Raw genomic sequence first — 20,402 nt, forward strand, 5'->3', positions numbered from 1 at the left:
AAGGGTCTGGATAAAAAAGCAGGAGGTAGAGAGTGACAAACTCTCAGTCCATCATAAATAAGGCTGCTCTCTTCCAGCTTGGGTAGAGAGGAAAGAATGTGATGTTTGTGCCTTAAAGGGGAGCTAAGGACTGTGTTTGAGCCTCTTCCATCATGCCAAGCCTCCCTGGAAAGAACACATGAAGGAGGAAGTACAGATAGAAAAAGAATATTGAAAGGGAGAGGCCAGTGATGGATAGACCATCCAAGCTGGAGAAGAAAATGGACTTGCTCCAAGAGCTAAACTAAACCAAACTGATTTCTAGAAATAGTTCTGAGAGATTTTTTTTTTCTGTTTCCCTTTTTTTCTTAGCAAGAAACACTAGTAGAAAGTGACATGGCATCTTTATTCAGTTGTGTAAGTTATTTTATTTTATTTTTATTTTATTTTTGGAGGTGGAGGAAGTAGACCAAAGTTATTATTTTGGGGGAGAAGAATGTCAGTCCTACAGTGTTACCTTTCCAGTTTATAAGTTTCTGTGCCATAGAAAATTTTCAAATAGGTTCAACTAAATTTACCTCACATTTAATTTTTTCATGTTAATATTTCATGTTAATAATAATAATTTCATGTTAATTTCATGTTCACATTTATTTTTTTCATGTTCATTGCTTTAAAATCCCCTTCCACAAGTCCTCAAGAAAGCCATTGAACTAGAGTATTTTGAGCCTCACTGTATCAGCACAAATCTATGTTCCAAAACAGAAACCAGCTGAGTTTCACTATGGTCAGACCTCTGATGTTCTCAACACAGAGTCCTATCAACTTAAAACTCATGTGAGTGCCTAAATTCAAATTAGCCCCATTGTGAGAAGCTGGATAACTTGGATACTTAAAACCACAAATGCATGTTTGTTTAACTGGGATGCTTGAGCGTGGGGGAGGACAGGCTACAAAGAGGAGATGTTGGAGCATGTAGAGGGGAGTGCCATTATTTGATAAGGGAACTGCTGAGGGAGCAGAAAGCACTCCATTAACGTCATAATTTTGGAGTTTGCTTCATTGTAGAAAGTCCCTCTTTAACAAAATGAAATAACAGGAACACCTCAATAGCTGTTCAATCTTTTTATTCCTTGATTTTGTTTTAAAATGGGTGTGGTCTGTAAAACTCCCCCTCCAACGGAGCCCATAAAACTCTGGAGAGCCTGAAACCTCCGTGAAGCTTTGGCAAACTTCTCAGGAAATAACATAAGAAGCTGTTTTCTGGTTCATCTCACTATTTCCATGCTTACACTGATGTAATGGGAAAAGTGACACTTTGCATATTCCATTAGGACATGTACAGAAGTTTAGTCTCTAATTCTTAGAGAATTTGTTCCCTCAAAGTGGTCTCTGAAAACATCTGAAATCCCTCAGGATTCAGGTTCTGACTCCCACTACAAGAAACCGCAGACAGTAAGGTCCAGTCACTGCAACCATGCAGAAAAAGCCTGGAACTCACTGCAATATTCCTCTTTGGGCACATGCTGGACTTGAGGTTAAGGAGCTGCAGGCACAGCAAGGTGACTGAAAAGTCAAAGGGAATTGTATCTGTACCTTTCATGTCTCTCTCATGCTGTGCATCACTCAAGCACAACAGGATCTATGAGATGAACTTTGGAACCTTACATGGCTGCTTCTGGTTTCACCAACCTGTGTGGATAACCAGGAACTGCTGGAACCTCATGTTCCCATAGCAAGCAGGACTCTTTGTCTTCAGTGTAAATCCAGCCATGGGAAATGCAGCCTTCTCCACATTTCTCAGCTGCCATCCTACTGCAAGATGCTGAGTCCCACATTGCTTCATCTTATCTGGGTTACCCTAAGGAAGTGCCCACTCTCTACTTCTTCAACTTCTTCAACATTTTGCTCTTAAGACTAGACAAAAGTGAATGCACAAATAAATCATTCTGAATTCTTATTATTGAGGCAAAAAGAATGCCCTCCACTGGCAACAGGGCCACAATTATCTCTTAAAGCATTCCACATAGCCACATATTCCACAGTAACTATATTAACACTGATTAACTAGTAACAAGCTCTATAATCCATCAGTACACCTGATCAATCCATGATTATTTGTTAAATTTGGTTTCCATAACTTTTTTAGAGGGACTGAGCAAACTGGGAAAAAAAAAAAAGAAAATAGACTCCCAAGTGAAAACAGTGCTTTTTGAAAAGTGTCCTCCATACCAATTTCCAGTATGGAATTTTCTGTAACAGATATAAAGATATATCTGCTTGTACAAAAGCATGAAATACTAAAATTATCTCAGGAGATATTTCTCAATTGTTAATAATATAGCTAGGTTACAAAAATTTCTAATCCATACCTTTAAACCATTCATCTGAAAATCTGGATTAGGAGGAAAAACCCCAGAAGTTTTCAGGTTTTATAATGAAGTATCAATACATGAAACTCTTCTTAATCCATAAAAAAAGAGTAAAAATTGATGTAAAAGCACATTTTAAATTGCTTCTGGCTGAGTAGTTGTCTACAAAGCAGAAGGAGTGGGAGCACCAAAGAGTTTGTAATGGAAACACCAAGAAGCTTTTACTGTAGTCACATTAACAAGAGCTGCTATCATGAAGTAATAACATTATCCAGAAGTCTTTGTTTATTACCACATTCCCAATGCCATCTCATTTCACTTGAGTTACTTGGGTCTGATGATGGGGTTAACGAGCGAGGAGGTGTTTGAGTGGGTGTGAATTAGGGGCGCTGCTAAAATAGAAGCTATTTTGACAGTTCTGTGTTTAATATAGTCTGGAGCTCAGTAATTTTTTTTTTTCAGGTAAAATACTCATACATTCCAAGGCTAAGAGTGACTTTGGCAAAGCACAAATAATACTCGTATTATATGGAGTATTAGAGAGGAACTCATACCTCTGTTCCTTTTCTACCTCCATCACTCTGCCCACAAGTCTAACATAGATGGAATGCTAATGCTTTCATTTCCTGTGTTCAGAGACTTGCCTCAAAACTTGGATATTTTCAGTGACTCTGACAGAAAACATCACTGATAGCTGCTCTCTCCCACCCCTGTACTCCATAAGCCATCCTCACAACAACCCAGTAAAATATGTTCTAACATCTGCCCCCTCAGATGATGTACGACCTATTTGATTGACCCAGGACTGGCTGCTCCCTGCATTGCTTCTTCAGTTAGCAACTGGTAAATTTACCCCAATTCCAGACTGGGAAAGACCAGCAAGGCTTCTCCTTGCTTCCCTCCAAATAGCAGTAATACCCTGCATACAGTCCCTTCCCTTATAAATGATCAGGGATAAGGAATCCAGAACAATCCAGAAGAGGGGAGGTCTCTGGGCCCTCCCTCCTATTGTTTATGTATGAAACATTTCTGCCAATTAAATTTTTCCGTGACAAATTTTAACATTACCCAGTGTTTGTGACTGCAGCGTGGGAAGCATGAATAAGGCAAGGAACAGTTCAGTCCTCCATTACGCAGGGATACTCCTTGTTTTTGCCAAAGTCAGCAACTGCAAAATATCTCTCAACTTCTTCAGTTAACACCATGGCACAGGACAGGCCTTTGCTCAAAGAGATTGCATTTGCCACAATAAAAGCCACATCTAAAGCAGCAAAAAAGCACTTGCCAATATCACAGCCATTAAATACAATGCTTATTCTCACCATCTATTATTTCTATCGTGTATTTAACAACATTAACATCAGGATCACTGACAATTGTCCAAAGTCATCTGGCGTGAAATGGAAAGAATATGGCTATGAAAACATAGGGAAGAAATGTACCAAGACCAGCACAATGGGAAGTCCACACTTCCCAGAGGTGGAAAACTCTACTGACACAGGGAGTTAAAAGTCTGCACTGACTCCGACTCAGTGACTTTCCCAAATTCCAACTGCTGCAGAAATAAAGGATCAGTTGGTCTTGCTGCCCCATGCCCCACCAGCTATCACAGAAATATTCTGACTTTATGGTCCACCATTACTAGCTTACTAACTCGAATAACCTAGGAAAATGAAAAAGGAAACTGAGCCACAGTAGAAAAGTGCCTCCAAGTGGGAACAGTCTGAGCTAATCACCCTCATCTCGCTTTATAAAAACTAGAATGGAACTTGCAGTGTTATGCCAGATGATTTATACATGTTAGGCATCCATGGCTAAAGGTTATTCTCATCCCACCATCCTGAATGTAAAAAAAAAAAAGGAAAAAAGTAGCTAGCCTGTGCTCAGCACATCTATGTAATTTTTAAAAATTTTGTGTCAGCAGCTGAATTTAAAGTAAAATATATCTGTCCTCTGTATCTCAAGAAAAATACACATTTCCTTTTTTTCTTGTTATACAAGTCAGATGGAGAGTGACTTTGTCTTCCTCAAAGTCATCCAACTGGTGAGGCACAGAGCTGCATTTTTAGGACAGAACATGTGGGGAAGGGCATATAACTCCCCCAAAGTTGCTTGCAAATTACTTTGGCTTTGTGTGGAGAACATATATGTTAACATAAAGTAGAGTGTGAACCCAAGGAAAATGAAGACAAACACTGACAGCTGGCCAATCTTGCCCTTCTTTACTGTGTTTGCCTCAAATATAGTATGTTTGTAAGAATGTGTGAAATACTTCTGAAAATAACAGTTATACTCCGTTTAGTTTTAACAAGCAAAGTAACATACAATTTACAATCCTCCTCAGAAGGATCTGATTTACTAAAATTCATGAGAGACGTCAGCAAATTTCCAGGAGGAGTTAAAAACCTAACCTAGTCAATATCCTGTGAATTTTAGAACTTGTGCATTTAATTTGATTTATTTTTTTTCTCCATTGTCCAAGGTTACAGAGATTGTATTTAATTATTTATTTTTAATTCTTATCTGCAACTTAATGTTTCCCAAAGAATCATACCAATGCTTATACCATACACAGTATCTTTCTTCCAACACTGGCGTGCTACCACGTTCCAGAAGGACACTGAAAACAATTTCTTTTTCCCATCAAGAAAGGCTGTAGAAAAGGGAATCTTGTCTTCCTGCATCCCAGGAGTGACTGGCAGCCTGTCTCTCTCTCAGGGAAATTTGAGAAGGAGATTCACACCACCAGGATACAACAGACATATGCTGCAGGGTTCATCCCCAATTAAGGAAGAACAATTATGGTAAGGTAGACCATTGCCCTTCAAATACACTTCTGTTATGCAACTCCAAGCCTTGACCTTAATATTTAATATACTGCAAACATAGGAAGCATCCACTGGAGCTTTCAATTGCAGAAGGAGAAACTTTGACTGAAAGACAACAGTCATCCTGAAGGGCCTTTTGCTTTAATTTATTGTGTGAGAGGATTATACTGATTTTAAAAAGCTTAGGATAAGCAACATCCTAGAGGATGTACATCAGAAATTTTCTCATGAGATTGAAAATACCTTATCTCTCATTATTGTTTGTAATTAATGCCAAATTGTTCCCTCAGAGTCACTGTTCTTACAGATGACACCTATCACCACTGACAGCTTTTTACACTTTTGACCCTCCTTGAGAGCACGGCGTTGTATGAACTGGAAATTGTCTTGACTAACAGGACTAGTAGCAAGTAGGAAGTGTTCAGGGACAGAATAATGTGTCCTAGCAGGATTACATGGCATCTGCAGACATGGGGGGACTCCCTGGTTCCAGACCTCAACCGTGACCTCTTCACACGGAGTTGCCATTTGTGAAGAAGCCGAAACAAGCGGCCCCACCCACGGTATCTGGTCTAGAAAACTGGCCAAGGAAATCTAAGAAGTTGTCAGCAGTATTATCCTTCCTCCCTCTCCCCCCTGCTTGTCTTCCATATTCTGATGGCTGTTTATGAGCTCAGCTGTCATTCTTTGCACCAGGGAAAGATAGATGGGACACACCAACCCCAACCTAAGTGACCTTTGGATGTGACAAGATTTTTAGGTCAGTCCTGCTAAATGGAAGCCTTGGTGTATCAAGGCTCGCCTCAGGGTGAAATTTCCAGTGAATTTATTATCTCCCAATGCCCTTTGGACTGCTTCCCACCATCAAACACCATGGCAGCATTCAGAACAGGAAGAAATACATTAACTGGAATCTGATCGTTTTAAAAGGTTACAGCTGCCCAAATATAATTTAATTTCATACTTGCCCTTTGAGGGTTTGGTGTATATTTTCATTTTATGACTGCAAATGATAAAGCTCTTAAGATTCCAGGCAATAAAAAGGAAAAGGGGGGAGAAAGTATTTTAAGGGTTAGATGTCTATTCAGTTCATAGTCAATGAGGAAAGTGACAAATCAGCTTTTTTAAAAAAAATATGGAACATTTCCTCAGTTTTTAGTAGTAATATCTTTCCACACTTGATGGGTAACAATACCTTTTAGTGAAAACAAACCTGTAATGCCACCCAGTGTGATATGAAAGAAACATTTGCTGTGCAAGCATCTACCTATCTTATATCCCTTAAAGACTTGCTTCAGGAGCAATTAATGGGAAGTGAAATAGAGTAATCTGAGTGAACTGCTGGAAAAAAAAAATAAAAAAATAAAAGCAATCAGACTTGAGAAATGCTTAAATCTAACCAGAATACTGTGAGTTTTAACTGGGTAGGCCATGGTTCCTTCTAGAATCTCTTCTAACTTCTGCCTGAGCTCAGGTTGTGTGCACAGGTCCCCACATCTGTACAGCAGGATAAGAATCCCCAACGCTGTTTTTTGGGGCAGCACTCAGTTTGGCTGGAGTCCCACACCCACGTGATAACAAAATTCTAAAGAACAAGGATGCAGGATATGACATCCTAGTAGACAACATGAAATGCTGGGAAATGACGCTCACTTTCTCTTTTTCCCCACTTAAAATGAAAGCGAGAAGCGAAACACAAGCTACCACACAAATGTGAGCTCGGCCAGCTTGGACTAGAGGTAGGAAAAGTTTGTGTCTCCCATTGTATCCAATGAAAACTGTGTCAGCACATGAACACCACCTCACCATCAAACAGCCTGGCAGAATTTTGAGGACTGTGTCTTTTCCACACAACAAAAAAATCAAATAGTTGTGGAAAGGAGGAATGATTAAGTGCGAATGTTGCATATCCCATTTTCAAAGCCGCCGTAAGAAATTAATTATTGCTGGGCTCCCAAATCCCTTCAGGGCTCTTTAAAAATCTTTCCCAAACACACACTGATACACACTGTTGGAATTACTCTCATCATCACTGTATCAGAGCACTGTACAGCAAGAAGCAAAGCTGCCATGATAATGGGATAAGTAGGGAAGGTAGCCCTAAAAGGAACTGTATTCCTAAATTCTTAAATCAAATGCCTGAGTGAGGGAATTCTGCCCCTCTGCCCTGCTCAGGAGAGACCCAGAGCTGCCTCCAGCCCTGAAGAGCCAGCACAGGAAGGACATGGAGCTGATGGAGTGTGTCCAGAGGAGGACACAAAGTTCACTGTGGGAATGAAGCATCTCTCCTCAAGGAAAGGCTGAGAGAACTGGGATTGTTCAGCCTGGAAAAGAGAAGGTTTTGGAGTGACCTAAATGCAGCCTTTCAGTACCTGAAGGGAACCTACAGGAAAGATGGAGGAGCCCATAGTTGGAAGACAAGGGGAGAATGACTTCAGACTGACAGAGTGGGTGAAGATTAGATATTAGGAAGGAATTTTCCAGTGGTGAGGCACTGGAACAGGTTGCACAGGGAAGTTGTGGCTACCCCATCCCTGGAAGTGCTCTAGGCCAGGTTGGAAGGGGCTCTGAGCAACCTGGTCTAGTGGAAAGTGCCCCTGCCCACAGCAGGGTGGAAATAGGTGATGTCAAAGATCTCTCCCAACACAGGCCATTCTGCAATTCTGTCATTCCATGTATTGCTTACCCTCAACACCAGTAAGCCCCAGCTTGTAAAAAAAATATTGGAATATTGAACAAAAAGTAATGCAGAACTACTGTGGAGAAAGTAAGAGATTTTTAAGGACAGTTTAACCTTCTATAAAATGGAGCACACCTACACTACACAACCTGTTTCTGATGTGATTTTTTTAATTTTCAGAAGTTCAGAGTTTAATGGTAAAATCTACATGAGAGATAAACTAGGACTTCAGCCATGTTCTCGTGCCAAATTCAGCTAGAACCATTTGGTTCCCTTAACAAAATAAATATGCTGCTGTATTCTACGGTAATGGCCTAAAACACTTTAATAACAGTATCACAAGCTGTACTGTTTTGGTGAATTAATGGAGAACACACTGTTATAATTTATAAAGACTATTTTGAGCCATGGAAGGGGCAAGAAAGAGAAAAGGATTTGTTGCCAGGTGCAATATTCACACTCCAGCATGGGGAGAGGAGTAACCTGCAGAGTTGACACTTCACCTTCAGAAGGGCAGAGAGCCACTGCTGTTGCTGCCCAGGTGTGCTGAGGGAGAACTGCTCTTCCCCAGCCCAGCATCTCCAGGGAAACACACAGGAATGATGCTTTCTGGGACCCCTGAGCATATCAGGCACAGGTACCACTCCTCCTGGCTCCCCACGTCTCTGAAGGATTAACCTCATCCCCTGGAGCACAGACTGGCAGCCCCAGGCCCCTTTGGGACAAACAGATACTGTACCTGTAGGAAGGAGCTGGAAAAAGCCACTCCACAGCAGTCCCCAAAGACAATTTGAGTACCTCAATATGCCACAAACAGATTGCCCCTGTCAGTGGCTGCTGGTGCAGGATGTGGCACAGCTGTGCTTCCTAAAGCAAAGTACAGCTTGCAATACAGCGAGAAGCCTCTGCTGCAATGCAGATTTTAAATAGAGAAAAACCTCTAAACAGCAGGACACAGAGGTGCAGATGTAGGTGGAAAACACTTTTGAAAATCTCACCTTCTACAACCATGACAGCATTTACAACTTCCTTACTGCTTTCCTGTTTTATTGATAATCGCAGGATACCGATTTCTAAGCTTCCCTCAGCTTAAAAACACACACTTTTTAAAAACCATTTTTCTTTCTTGCATATATGCCTTTTCCCTTGATTTTTAGTTGCATTTGTATGTTTGCCCATTAAGGAAAGACAACTCACACAGTAGCTTTCTGACAGCCCTGCTCCCTCTAATTCCAGATTCTGTCAGCCTCTGAGATGGATGACTTAACAAATTTGCAGCATATTTCCAGGCAGGTAGCTCATCAGTGATGTGACCAGTCTCTGTGGCTAAGGGTTAAGGAATGTAAATCCAGTAGTCTGCAGTACTTTTCTCCTCAGTTATCCAATGAATGGAACAGAAACAGGCCACTGGTAAAAATGGCAAACAAATAAGCAGTCATGCAGAGTGAAAGGGCTACCCAAAAGCTGGTCTAGGAATCAGACACCAGTGAGCAGAGCTCATACAGATTTCAAAATTTAAAAGCTAGTTTTGAGGACTACTAGGAGCTACAGGTACTCTTGCCTCCAAATTTTCTTGTTCAGATTGATCTTAAAAAATTCACAAGACCTGAAAGCATTAAGAACTTCTGAAAAGAGAGAAGGAATTTGAGGAAACTGAGCCTATGTATTAGGGAAGAAATTGCACTTTGACTTAACTTCAGGAACAAGCTTATGCTATCCAGCCACAACAGAATAATTAAGTTTAATACTGTGAAAGCTACACCTCCAGCTACTAGGTATCTTCTATTGTGAAAAGTTCAATTGATGACTTTGGAAAGAAAAACAGAACAAGCCTCCTGACCTCAGTGGTTTGTTGTCTGATGCTTTGATCTACAGTCTACAGTAATTAGGTATTTCATAGTTTCAAACTGTGCCTAATATTAGCCCCCATTCATAAAAGGGTGATCAAATATCCTGGCTGCTAACAGTCAAGCCTGGCAAGGAATCAGACTTAATAAAAGAAAGGGTAAGAGTTCAGAAACTTCTAAAGGCTTGCACTGTTCTTGCCATATGTAATTTATGTCACAGGCCAGTGATGCACTCCTCGTGCACACATTTCCTATTCTGTTTACTTCTATCCTGTTCTGCCCTGTCAATTGGAAATGACCTAAACTTTGGACAAGAAAGAATGGTCATAAAATAGACTGTAGCAAGAAATAAGATATAAATCAAAATTCTTACACATTCATATATTATACCAATCTGCATCTAACAGCATATTATCTGATCTAGGTACAACAGAAAGAGCAAGGCTTCAAGAATTTCTTGTGCTATGTTTTAGAATGAATAATTGTAATTTTATTAGAGGGCCTAAAGAAGTAAGTATGTATCAGTGAGTACTTAATTAGTGTAGGCTTGTCAGTGTCTCTCCCTGTTTTGATTTGTAGCTTTGTTCCCCAAGCACTGGAGTGTGAGCACATCACTGATTTGCAGTTCCCTCTGTGTTTGTGTGTCGTGCTGTTCTGCTGGGGGACTGTAAATACACACTGCTGGCAGAGTTCAGCATCAAGACAATGAACTCCAGAAATATTCAGAAAAATTTCCTAGACTGACTGCAGCTTTCATGTTTTGCAGGAGCCCCACAAGGCCCTGGTTTGTGGTTTCAGAGCGAGTTCTCCCACAGCCCGCCAAGCTCCATTCAGTGCGGTTTCCCCTCCTCTCCCCCCGCCGGACAGTTTGCTCAGGATTATACAATCTGATTTGCATGATTATATAATCTTCTTTTCAGCAACATCCCTCTGAAAAGAGCAAACAACATAATAGGAAAACCAGTAGCATAAGCCAACTCTTTCAAAACCCAGTGTCTGGAATGTGCAAAGGACACAAAGTGGGGGGGGGGAATAAAAAGGTATTTTGGTTCTGTTACCAGATTTCTCACACAGACCTTTCCCAGGAGCATTAATTCCCAATGAATGTAAGCCATAAAACAATGTGAAACACAAACATATCATAGATCTGCACTGTTGCCAGTATAGGAAGAGAAGCATCTCAAGGTGTGCACAAGGATTGTTATTTACATCTTGCACAACAAAAGTTATTTTGGGGTGGTGTGAGAATTCTCAGATGGTTCTTTCTCCACCCTAGCTTAAAACACAGGCAGGCAGGTGCTGCCACTGCTGCTATTTTGACACTGGTTTTGTCTCAGAACTGGTTGAACTCACAGTTTTGATGCCACAGTTCCAATGATCTGACGTCTCGGTTCTATCGCACAGAAGCACAAACAAAGTCCCACTGATACAGATGCCTCCACTCCTTGTCTCTTCTTTCAAACACTTCAGACTTTGTCTCAGGACATTGTATAAGTGAAGACTGTCATATTCCAATCTGCTAACAGGCTCTTCTGCTGGCTGCTAAAACTACTTAGGATGTCAGTTACTTCAGCAATATTCATCTAAAATTAATGCCTTATAAATAATCAAGGAGTAATCTGCTTCCGTCTGTCAGGCTAACCCCAAAAAGAAACAAGTGTAACATTTTTGCAAGAGAAAAGAAATTAAGGATGACCTGACCTCACAAGCACGCTTGCCAGACAGTTACACACTCCTCCCTGCATGACCTATTTTTCCCTGCTCACACCACAGAGATGTTTCAAACAAATAGCCAGTAATTCAGGCTGCTTGAAACACAGAGGGTTGTCACCCAAAGCAGTTGGGCATCTTAATGGCTTTGTCAGGTTTCCAAAAGTTTTTAGTGACTTGTTATCTCTTCTCAAGTTGAAATAGAGCTCTATTTAACTAGTCCATGAAGGTCAATGTTAAATGTCTTGCTTTCCCAAAAATTAGGATACTGGGTGTGGATCATAGCCTAACATTTTGTTGCACGTTACAGCGTGTGAATGGCCTGTATGAAAAGCATTCTGAGTATATAGATGTTTTCTTAGTTAAAACACCAAGTTAGGGAGTAACTTACAGCTAAAAAAACCTTAACTTACAGCTTAAGTATTCCTATAGCATAATTTCCAATGCTGCAATACTTCCAACCTGCTTTTGAAAGCTGCTCAAAACTACTCCCTAATAATAAGGTTCAGAGCACATCTGTTTCTATTACTAGAATCAGAATTCTGTACCAGTTACCAAGATCCTCATCATCTGTAGTATGAACCACTGAACACACCTGTGGGTTTTCATCTTTTCCATTTGAGACCTCCACAGCTTTCTTAGCAAACACCAATGTACCATGATAGAACAGTCTACCTAAAACAGGTTAACTTCTCTGAGACACCTTTTAGATCTGTTAGAAGGATTAATGGTCCCCTAGCAGAAAATCACAGAATTATATTATCATCAGATATACATGAAAAAGGCACAGAAATGGTTATCTTGTGCTAACTCACAAGAAGAGAAAACTTGTGGCAGAGAAGGACAAAGCAAAATGGAAACAACACAAGGGGTGAGGTGAAAGAAAAACAGGATAAATGTGTGCATATGGAAGACAAGGCAAAAGATTTGCTGTCCTCATGCTGGGGCTTGTATGTAGAGACAACAATATGTAGCTGAAGGCTGGCAAATAGGAAATAACACAGAAAAGATGTGCTATTTCCATTGTCCAAATGTCAAATGTCTTCTAGGAACCAAGGGGGTGGGGAAAAGTAAGAGCTGTATAAGCATTTCATAACAGGTTCCTCTTCCTTGAAAACTTCTGGGCTCTGACTCTGGCCCATGTGAGCTCAGGAAAGTCAGAGAGAAGAACGCTGGCTGCACTTTTTCCAGGCTATTTGCATATGTTCCTTAGTATGCAGAATGTCTCTGTACGTAATTGAATTGTTGTTTTTGCCTCTATTAATACATATGCAAATGAGTCACTTCTGCAGCTGTGCTATATTAATCATATGTGTGCTTCTGTCTGTCTGCCCTGCAGGCTCAGGGTCGGAGGGAGGGGGAAGAGGGAATTCAGTCTCTTTAACCTAGAGGAAAACTCACTCATGCAGACAGAGGTCTGCTAGCAAACAGCAGGCCTGACTTACAACTGGAAGGCAGACAGGCTGGTCATTTTTCAGTCTTTTTTCATTTTTCATAGATACGGATGGAATCTGAAGGTTATGCAGAAAGGACTGTTAATCTAGGTAAAATGAATATGCTACCTCTGCTAATTCTTCCCCTGGAGGGGGGGAGGGAGTTTTAATTTGACAACCCACAGAGTAGCCACGACACTGTTTTATCGTGTGTATTTACTGCGTGTGAATGTCCACTGTGCGTGTGCTGAGATATTCACAGTGCTCAATAAAACACAAAGCATTTCTGTGTATTCTCCTGTAATCACTGCTTTTTCTAAATTGATTGGATTCTGATAAAATTATGTGATCAAGCTTTTCATTCAAATCTATTTTAATGGAATATATTGAGTTTACCCATAACATTAAGATTCTATCAAAGGCAAGGATTGGCTATTTAAATGCCAACTACAAAGCACATTTACCCACCATGAACAAGATTTATTTGAGCTGTGTTCTGTGCTTCATGCTTTTACACAATCTACCACAATCTCTAGTTTTTCTAGTTTTCAGCAGCTGAGGAGTAGTTGTGTCCTGGTGTTGCAAGGTTTGCTTTTGTGTTAACTGAAAGGAATTTATTCCATTAAAAAATGTAGGGATTTTTCAGAGACGCTCTTGGCAATCAACAGCCTCTCACTCCACATCTTACTTTTATAGTTTAATGAGTATCTTAAAATCATCACTAAGATTTCATAAAAAACCCAAGAAACCTTGGAAAGATAAAATTTTTCGAAGACAACTTACCCCACACCAATATAGAGATTTTCACACTGGTTAGGCAGTTGTAGCTTCTTTTACACAAAGAGTTCTGGGCCCCACATTTTTCTAGCTGAAGGACCTTGGTCTTCACTGATCTCTTTTGAAATAGCCATCTTGGCTACCCATGTGAAGTACAGGTGGCAAATATCTAGTGGCCAACATATTAACTCACAAAGACAGAAAGAAGTGCTGCACAGAAGTAGGGAATACAGAATCTGCATAATGCAACAATTAAAAAAACTATTTAAAAGGTCATCCAACAAAAAAATGTTGCTTTATTACTCCTCTTATTGCTGTTATTTGTGATGGCCATAAGAAACAGCACAGCCATACACTGAGCTAATGGTAGATGGACAACTGCCATCATTTGGTTATGCTAATGAGAAATGTCGCTTTTCATGTACTTGGTTGTTTTTTTTCCCAGATGTGTGTGCTCAGAGTGAAAAACTAATTCTACTTTTTTTTATACTTAAGTGGATTTCATGAGAGTTATAATACTGTAATTGAACTGTGCACTAATGATTCATTCCCTACAAATGACATCAGAGTCAAATTAATGAGAACAGGTAAAGTAAAAAAAAACAAACAGGGAAAGGATACTGACTCTCAGTGTTGAAAAGCCAGCTTAGATGGTATTTAAAGAAAGACACTGCCCAGAAAATAGAAAAAATAACCTTGCACTGCTAAGAAACAGTTTACTTTCTCGTAAGCAAATAACTGGTTATAGTAATATCCCAAAGAGGTCACGAATGCAGACTGCAGAGTAAATGAATAATGGATGAAGTATTACCATCTCTTGGCTACATTCTGTGGAGACAATAATGGGGTGCTAGACTTTCCTGCACCAGAAATAATTAATGTGCCTTTGCAGCTCTCGCAACTTGACTCCCCCAAACAAGGCAAGAATAAAGTTTTCAATATTCAGATGCATCACTACAGTGTTTGTACATCTTTATCTGTCTTCTTACCACAGATCTGAAGTGTTGTAACACTGGATGGTCAACTGCTTAATCTGGCAAAACTGGTTATATCTAGAGATTATAGCAAGAAATCAGGAAGAGATATGTAAAAAAAAAAACCAGTTATTACATATGCTTGACAATTAATGCATGACAATATGATAATATTTCTTTGAGAGCAGGGGGAAGTTCTGTCCTCAGCAACATCTCAAACAAAACTTAAGAAGCCACTTCAGAGCAATAGCCTGAACTGCCAAGTGGAGATATGTAGCTCACCCCTGCAATGGTGAAGAAGCCAATGGGAAGCTGGTATGTAAGGAAAAAAAAAAAAGGTATTTGATTGAGAAGGCTTTAATTTTACTTTTAATTCATGCTTTACTTTTGTTTCATAGGCAACAGATGTTTTATGGAATTCTTTGCATGACCACTGGAACACTCTGCCTCCTGATCAGTAACTGCACACTTGTTAAAGTCTCTTCCAGTGATTATGGATCCTTAGGATACTTAGAAGCAAGGTTTTCCAAAGGAAAATTTTTACTGATTTAATGCCTAAATACAGCAGGATAAACAACTTTGCAAAGCCCTCAAACTCAAAATCTGCTGTCTTACATCAGTGCCTGCTTGAGGCCCAAATATTTCCAAAACTGTGGTCCAGTTTTTAAAATGCCATTTAAATTCAGTCCTTGGTATGCATCTTACCCCACAACTAAGAGAACAGGTCTGTAGCAAGAAAAAATTAATTGACCCAAGTACTTAATATAGGAAGTAGAGACAAAAAAACTTGGCCAGACTGTTTAAGATTTAAATATGCTCATCATCTTTACACAAACAGAGAATACAGGACTCTCCTAATGCCTGGTGTTCAGAACTGAGACCCAGCTAAGATGCTTTCACACTTAGACACTGATGGGAGGTTCTCTTGATTCATACAGTGACAGATTTGGACATGATGCTGAACACAGCCACGAATAATTATGAAGTCCTGCTTCATGCTAAGATGAAGAGGGAAAAAAAGTTTGCATGCTGGCACTCCAAACTTTTTGGGGTGTTTTTTTTCCAAGAGCAGATGTTTTCAGGAAGTCTGTATTACATCAGACTGCTATACTGTTTTGACAGACCACAAAATGTCCATACAGTAAGACTACACAGGCAGCTGCCATTATTCATCCAGCATTATCTTTGTTATGGGTATATACAGCATTTGTGTTACTGCCAATTAATCAGTTGTTGTCACTATCGGGTTATCAAACAAGCAATCTGGGAAATCTGAACCATTCCCACTCCTAATGGTACGGATTCCTCTCAGTTTTCACGTTGTGTGATCAGTTCCTTTGTTTCCCAATGCTCAGAAACCACTCACAAAATACTTCTTACCAGAAAAGAAACTCTCAGATACAATTTTATAAAGAATTTACTCAGATCTATGAAAACATCTATTTTATACTTAGCCATGCCCAAGATGACTGGTACCAGAAATAAACCCTTCAGCTTAGTTTGTGCAATACTTGTTACACCACATCCATGTTTACAGCTCTGAATGCTGATCCTCGAGATGGAGGAACTTAATTCCCTCGTCTGCTGAGCAATACAGGAAAACACCATGCTCATAGAAGGCACACAGCAGTACTTTTGAGTCATTAGCCTTATTCAGTAAAACACAGTGACAATTTATGCTCAGTCTTTTTCTCATTTATTTGAAACATAATCGCCATCCTGCACCACTCTTGAAGAACAAGACCAGATGATGTTTATGAGGGGAAAAAACTGACGTAAGAAATCCATGTGCTCACCCAGAGGGATTTTACCTCAGTAATGCTCAGGACTGAGTTTTCTCAGTAACAGAGGAAAGCTAAAACCACTTTTTCCCCCCCAACAGCATTTTTGTCATTAAAAGTGGGAATGAGTGAATACACAGGGCTGATAGTACTTTTATCAGAGGACAGGTTCAAGCTTGAACTGTGTTATTCCAGCTTTTCCAACATGGCCCCATCCATCTACTTCCTTTACAACATCTAACAATGTAAGCTTTAGCTTCCATTCTCGTTGAGTCATTAGTCTCTCTGTGGATACTGGAAATCAAGGCAATCCTGCATGGCTAATTGTGGCAAATATCAGATGACAGAATCTGTACACCCCAGTGGGGACTCAGAAGGCGGGGAGAGAAACGGAGAGCTTCGGATTACAAAGCTGTCACTGCGAACCAACAGGGGATTTCAAAATGAGAGATTACATTTTCACTGACAAAGAGTTTCTTTGCCACAGAAAAACAATCAGGTGCTAGTTCTTCTTCTATAAATAACAGTGTGCATTTCATTTACAAAAACAAAAATTCAATTTTGACAACCAGGGATAAAAAGAGTACTTCCTGTTGATCTCACAGTACACTACTAAAGCCATGACCCAACTTAAAATTCTCTAGTGAAATAACAAAGACGTGTTTATTGTTACATAAACAAACAAGAAAAATTCCTTGGCTTTGTCTTCACTGAGATAATGTTGTGTATCGAATTTTGCTGGGAGCAACAAACTGAGCATTGTGTCAGGTCCTTTGATCTCCCCTACTTTAAGTACACAAAGTCTGAAAGATGAGTGATAGGGAGGGTCGAGAAAGAAGAAAAGAAGGAACATTCAACTTTTCTGACCTTTTCCTGTCTGATGACCAGATGACAGAGGGTGTGTAGGGAACACCAGAATTGAAAGTAATGCAGGGGAATGTCTGAATTAAGAAGAGTTCCTCCTTGAAAGAGACTGCAAAGCCAATTAAAGGTGGACCAAAACATAATGAATCTTTCTTTATGACTCAACAAAGCCATCACTGAGCTAAACTGAATTTGAACAGAGCTTGGAAGGCACAGTCTTTCCAGCCTAGCAACTAAGTTGAGTTCCATTCATGTTAGCATAGGTGAGCATCCATTTTGAGTCCTGTAAGATAAAAGCTTTCCAGAAGCAAATCTAGCCTGATTCTTTCACAAGGCACCAGAAGTTAAGAGACACGTCCAATTTTTATCAGATAGATTGCAATGATAACTAAAAATCACTGCTAAGATGTGAAGAAAAATCATCATCAATTTATTTCTAGCATATACATGCCCTTAAGAGATCAGATCTGAAAAATTTAAGAGAGTCTACAAAGTCAGTAGTTTGAGCCTCTCCCACTGACCGGCTGCCAAACTCTCCCTCTAATTCTAGACATGTAGCAAAACAACATAGGTGGATTTGATCAATATTTTCATTTTAACATTCACTGCACAGAAACAAGAGGCCTTTGAGGTTCTCAACTTTTCCATAACCTAAACTCATCCTAGAACATTCATGACTGCTGTCAGTTTTGCACAAAGCCCACCTTTCAACAAGAAAACTGTTATTGTGATAAGGCCTATTTTAATCAGGATACTTCAGCCCACAGCATGCATAGATAGAGTCCAAAGCTGGTGGTGAAATGAAAGTAAACCATCCCACCATCTTACCGGAGCACTGATGCATTATTTTAGGACTAGCTTGAATGACTGCAAAACTAAGAATCAGACTGTTGTTTTTGCATTGCTAGCTAGCTCCATGTTTATTTTTCCTTTTTCCCTCCCTCTTTCTTCCATATGGATGTTCATGTGTGTTTGGCTATTATAAGCACTTTATCAATACTGACGTTACGCCTCAAAATTAATTTCAGAGGGATGACTTATATGGCTCCCATGATTCTTAAGCCGCCTACAGTATTTGTAACTCAGAGAATCAGAAACTAACACACAGACAATGTTGCTTTTCATACAAAGGCACAATAGGAATGAATGTATTAACCTCTGTGGTGCATGGAATGTTTCAGCTTACACACTGGCAGCTATTTCTGTGAAACTCAGCTAACTTCTGCTGGCTGTGTTAAAAAAAATAATAATAATAATAAAAAAATCTTCCCCTGAACTATGTCCCACGCTCCAGTACACTGGCCAAACAATTGAAATATCTGATATCTACTTCATACTGATGCAGGCCAAACTGAGCTGGATAATGCATTTCATGCATCCCACTTGTAAATGCTGAGCCCTTCCAAGCAGGTATAAATCTCTGCTGTGCCACATGATAATAATAATAATAATGAGAAGGGAGATGTGTTTGCAATGGAGAGCTTGGGGCTCTTTATGTTTCTAGGAAAGAGTGGCAATCCAGACTTTGCAGAGTTAGAGATGATTTGGATCTTGATTTCCTCTCAGTCCCAAATATTACTTGGCTTCATCCTCCCAGCCAAGCATACACAACAGGTAGTAAAATTCACACTGTGGCAATGGACATTTGCTTAATTCCAATGACTTGACAAGAGTTGTGTGGTTGATCATGAATATCCAAAGATTTGCTATCATTAAGACCCATGGACACCCTAATGCTTCCAAAATTCAGAATACTGACAGTCTGAATCAGATACATCAGGCTACCAGGTCAACTCTTTAATGTAGCTGAAAAAAAACCTCAAACCCTTTACTATCTTTCCACCTGTTTTCTAATTGTCTATGTTAAATTAGAATAATCACTAATTATCTGCAATACAGCAGTGCCTAAAATGCTCTGGGTACCATAAAACACAGTAGGAGGGGCCAGTTCTTGCTCTGAAGAGCTTATGGCCTAAAAGGACATAATCACGTTAACGACTTCTAAGCAGTTTAAAAGTGCTTGTCAGGATACAGCTTTTCTGCCTGACAATCCATTTCCTTTTGGTATTTTACAGCCTGCATGAGAACAATCTAATGGAAAAGTGTCCTGGTTTCAGCTGGGATTGCATTGGCTTTCTTCTTAGTAGCTGGTACAGTGCTGTGTTTTGGATTTAGGATGAGAAAAATGTTTGATAACACACTGATGTTTTGGTTGTTGCTAAGTAGTCCTCACCCTAAATCAAGGATTTCTCAAGTTTCCCATGCTCTGTCTGTGATGAGCTGCACAAAAACACTGGGAGGCAGCAAGGCTGGGACAGCTGACCTGAACTGGCCAAAGGAATATTCCATACCAGAGAACATCATGTTCTGTTTATAAACTGAGGACACTTGTTCAGGAGGGGTCAGCCACTGCTTGGGGACAGGCTGGGCACTGGGCAGCACGTGGAGAGCAATTGTTCTCTCTTTTTCTTCTCTCTTTTTCATTACAATTGTTGCTATTACTATTATTGTATTTTATGTTATGTCAATTACAAAACTGTTCTTAATCTCAAACTATAGGTTTTACCTCGTATTTCCCAATTCTCTTACCCATCCCACTTTTGGGAAGTTAGCAAGTTGCTGTGTAGGACTGAGTTGCTGTCTGGGGTTAAACCATGTCAGTAAGAAAAGCAAACTTACTGCTCTGAGGAAATTCCAAGTACAAACCTAAAAGCAGTTAAACTGACAACACAGACACAAAAAAGTAACAAAATCTCCCAGCAAGGTAAAAGGAAAATGCGCTATCATTTGATGACTCTTTTGATGACTCTTTTGCTTCAGATGCAAATTTTACGCGAAGAGCCCCAAAAATCCCTGTTAATTGCAGTGTGTTCCAAAGGAAGAGAAAACTGGTTTTCATATTTACTTAACCTTTGCTCCTCTACATTGTGCTGGGACTTACCTGCAGTTGCAGTGGGCCTAAGCCCGGTGTTGCTGCGGCAGCAGCTGCCATGGTAGTTGGGATCAGCTGAACGGGGTAGGGGTCACCTAAGTAAGAGAATAATAGAGGCGTCAGCACCTTTTATCTACTCTCCACCTGCAAATTAAAGTCCTGCATTCACTCTTTCCAAAAAGCCTTCTTTTGTGTGCCTTGTTGAGGCCTAATGAAAAGCTCTAT

General features: G+C 40.0%; 1 protein-coding gene across 6 annotated transcripts in view; it reads right to left on the reverse strand.

Moving 5' to 3' along the window:
• SOX5 (SRY-box transcription factor 5) overlaps window positions 1-20,402 on the reverse strand; it is a 290,140-nt gene that overhangs the window by 66,061 nt on the left and 203,677 nt on the right. For all 6 annotated transcript variants that reach the window (XM_058852941.1, XM_058852940.1, XM_058852939.1 and 3 more), the window contains one exon: window positions 20,187-20,272. In XM_058852941.1, coding sequence (XP_058708924.1) covers window positions 20,187-20,272 — 86 coding nt within the window. The remainder of the gene's footprint in view (window positions 1-20,186; window positions 20,273-20,402) is intronic.

The sequence above is a fragment of the Poecile atricapillus genome, chromosome 18, assembly GCF_030490865.1.
Source record: "Poecile atricapillus isolate bPoeAtr1 chromosome 18, bPoeAtr1.hap1, whole genome shotgun sequence".
NCBI lineage: Eukaryota > Metazoa > Chordata > Aves > Passeriformes > Paridae > Poecile > Poecile atricapillus.